This window comes from Charadrius vociferus, unplaced genomic scaffold (genome assembly GCF_000708025.1).
Source record: "Charadrius vociferus isolate BGI_N301 unplaced genomic scaffold, ASM70802v2 scaffold27, whole genome shotgun sequence".
Taxonomy (NCBI): Eukaryota; Metazoa; Chordata; class Aves; order Charadriiformes; family Charadriidae; genus Charadrius; species Charadrius vociferus.
In genome coordinates, this window is record NW_009649173.1 from 1348270 (window position 1) to 1351455 (window position 3186).

Consider the following 3186-nt stretch of genomic DNA (forward strand, 5'->3'; position numbering starts at 1 on the left):
GACACAGCGGCAATGCCGCCGCGGGCAGGATCTGTGCCCACCCCTCCGCTCCCCTCTCCGTAGGTTTGTGAAGTGGATCGAGGACGGCATTCCAGAAGACCCCTTCCTCAACCCGGAGCTGATGAAGAACAACCCCTGGGTGGAGAAAGGCAAATGCACCATCCTCTGAGGGGTCGCCCCCGACCTGCGCCGGCCCCCGCTGCCCCTCGCTGCCCCACTCTGAATGTACTTTTTTATTAGCTAGCTTCCGAATACGACTACCTGAACAAAAACCCTACCCTCATCTTGTCTTATTATTTTTAGTAGTAGTAGTAGAGCAAAGGGTTCCACAGGGTCAGGCTGCAGTTTCCAGTCGCAGACCGTCACTCACCTCCACCACCGTTGCCATCAAGCTGGCAGATTTTTCGACTTGTAAAGGAACAAAACTTTTTATAAAACATTTTCAGGGATTTTAAATATTCTTTTGTATACTGTAGGATATAATTTTGCAGCAAAACAGGTGATATATGACAACTGAGGGTTTATAAATGAAATAAACAGAACAATACTTCATGATTATATATTTTTTTATAAAGTTTATTTTTTTTTTAACAAAACAAGTGGGTACTCAAAAATAAAAAAACAAACCAGGATCAGGCACACACGCCCCATCTATGGGTTCGAAAGTCAAGTCAGCTTATCCCTTCAGTTCCACCTATATAATTTCCCGGGCTTCACGCCTGCCCTGCTAGAGCAGGTCCTTGATGTAGATATTCCTCCTGACGGCGTTGGAAACCCCTTCGTTAAACCGGAACCAGACATCGCTCTTCCCCACGGCCTTTCCCATCTGGCTCTCCATCGACTCTTCCTTGGAGACCTGAGGGGCTGCGGCGGGGGGGAGAGGGGAGAGATGCCAAAAAACTTGCAGAAACTCTTAGCCGTCGAGTTAGAACCTGCACCCAGGCTGCACGGGGAGGGCGGGCTCCGGGGAGCTGCCACCGGGCACGGGGAGGGGGGGGTTTGCACAGGTGGAGCTGATGCTCCCACTTCCCGGATCCTGCAAACCCTCGAGGTTACCCACAGCGGTGCTCCGAGCTCAGTGTACGTACTGTCCCTTTGGATGCCGCCAGAAGCCACCGACCAGCCCACAGACCCCCCCCTGCCCGCTGCATCGGGGGCAGTTCGCTCAATACCCCCTCCCTGCCCCACTGATGTCCCCTGGGGCGCAGCATGTAAGGACAGAGCCCCCTGTTTGGGCACCTGTGTGGGGTCCAGGCACCTCAAACGCAGAGACCCCCCCCCAGCAGCACCCCCGGCCACCCCGTCCCTCTGTCACCCACCCGGGGCCGGGGCCACCGCAGCCACCCCATCCCTCCGCCACCCACTCGGGGCCGAGGCCACCGCAGCCATCTCCTCCCTCTGCCACCTACCTGGGGCTGTGGCCACTCGCTGCCGCCGAAGCGGCCGCCCGAAGAAATCGGCCTCAGGCTGCGAAAAGCAAAAAGCAGAAGGTGAGCGCGGCTCTGCCGGCGCCCGCATGAACAGCCCCGTCCCCCTTCAAGCACCCGGCGTGGGAAGAAGCCACCGAGCAGGAGCCGGCTGCAAATCCCGCAGAAAGGGCCGGCGGCCTCAGTAAAATGCAAAAAGCACTCAAAATCGGGTGGGAAAGACAAACTTGAAGGCTCATCGTGCTAAAAAAGCAGGGGTTGATGGACAGGCACGGTCTCAAAGCTGAGCCCGCGGAGAGGGGTGGTGGCAGGGGACCACCTCTCGCTTCTCTTGGCCGCTGGTGGGATGCCCGGGCTGGGACCAGCCTGGCTCACCCGCTGACGTCCCCACGGCCCCCCAGGCTGTGTGTGTACCGCCTCACCCCGTGAGCAGCTCCCTCCCCGACCCCCCAGCTTCCACTAAACCAAAATTCAGCTATTTGAGCCCAAACATTCACGTCTCCCTCCTCCCCCACCCTTGAAAGCTTTGCGGGGCACCTCCGTTAATTGTCACCCGGATATAACTCATCCCCACGCCATAAAGCCAGCGATGCATTTACGGGGACGCGCGGTGCCGAACTCTTCTATTAAAAGAAACTGTACTAAAAATAAATAAATACGGATGGAGACAGCCAGTCTCTAGCAGCCAGGGGACACGCCGGTAGGAAATTAGGTAGAAATTGCAGCCCCCTCACCTTGTCCTCCACCCCCTCTCTCCGGACGATGTGCTCCAGGCGCTGCTGGTGGTTGGGGGCCACGGCCGGTCCCGTGGCCGCTTCTTTCCCCGCCCCACTGAGGCCATTCCTGGGCTCCTGGAGAGAAGAGAGCCCTAAGCAAGGGGCTGGAGATTTGGGTATCCCCCTCTATTTGCTGCCAGGTTTGATTACGGTATCCAAACGACCTGGTAAGTATTTTTTTCATCCTTTTCTGTCTCGCAGCAGCACATGGGATTAGCCCTGGCGGCGCTTCGGGCACGTGCGTGTTTACAGTCCCTTTCCCCGGGACTTCACGGTCGGCACCGTGTAAACAAGGAACCTTCAGAGATGTTTTTGTAGCATCTCTTTGCCTCGTGCATCCCCCGAGAAAGCCCTTCTGCTGCAAGATGGGGCGCTCTCAGGGATTAATTATCCCCGTGGCACCAGGCCAGGGCAGGTGCCAGCTACACCTCAACTGTTTCTCAGTCCTCTCCACCTCCTCCTGCCCTCTGCTTCACGGAGGGTTTCGGCAGTGGGCAGAGTAACTCTGCTCTTTCCAGGGTCTTTGGGACTTTTGGGAGGATTGAAGTGAAGCAGCAAGGGGAACACACAGGCAGGAGAGAGCATCAGCTACCCCACGGACACATACAGCAGGCGAACTAAAATTCCCATCTTGTCGCAACCCTCATTAGAGTTGAAGGGTTCAACTCAGCGAGCTTTTCTTTCCAGAATTCCTGCAAAAAAAAAAAGATGAGCCCTTTGGGCTCATCGCCCCAGTGCGGATGTGCCGCCCAAAGGCAGATGTGCCAGCAGACAGCTGTGACTCGGGGGGGTTAATCCTGGATTGCCATTTGCAGAGTGAAAGCCACCGGCTGCTTTGGAAACACCAGGTCCCCACACCAGCCTTGAGGACTTTATCCCCATCGACGGACCCACCACCCCCGCCGAAAGCACAGGCCACTGCAAGCCCGCCCTACCTCGCTCAGGTTTCGTGCCTGCAGCAAAGCCTCCGTCCTCCTCATCTT

The 3186-nt window shown here is 56.7% G+C and overlaps 1 protein-coding gene across 1 annotated transcript in view; it reads left to right on the forward strand.

Moving 5' to 3' along the window:
* Nucleotides 1-169, forward strand: part of GNG13 (guanine nucleotide binding protein (G protein), gamma 13) — a 1363-nt gene extending 1194 nt beyond the window's left edge. The window contains 1 exon segment of the mRNA XM_009888539.1: nt 64-169. Within this exon segment, the coding sequence (XP_009886841.1) occupies nt 64-169 (106 nt within the window).
* Nucleotides 170-3186: the final 3017 nt, after the last annotated feature.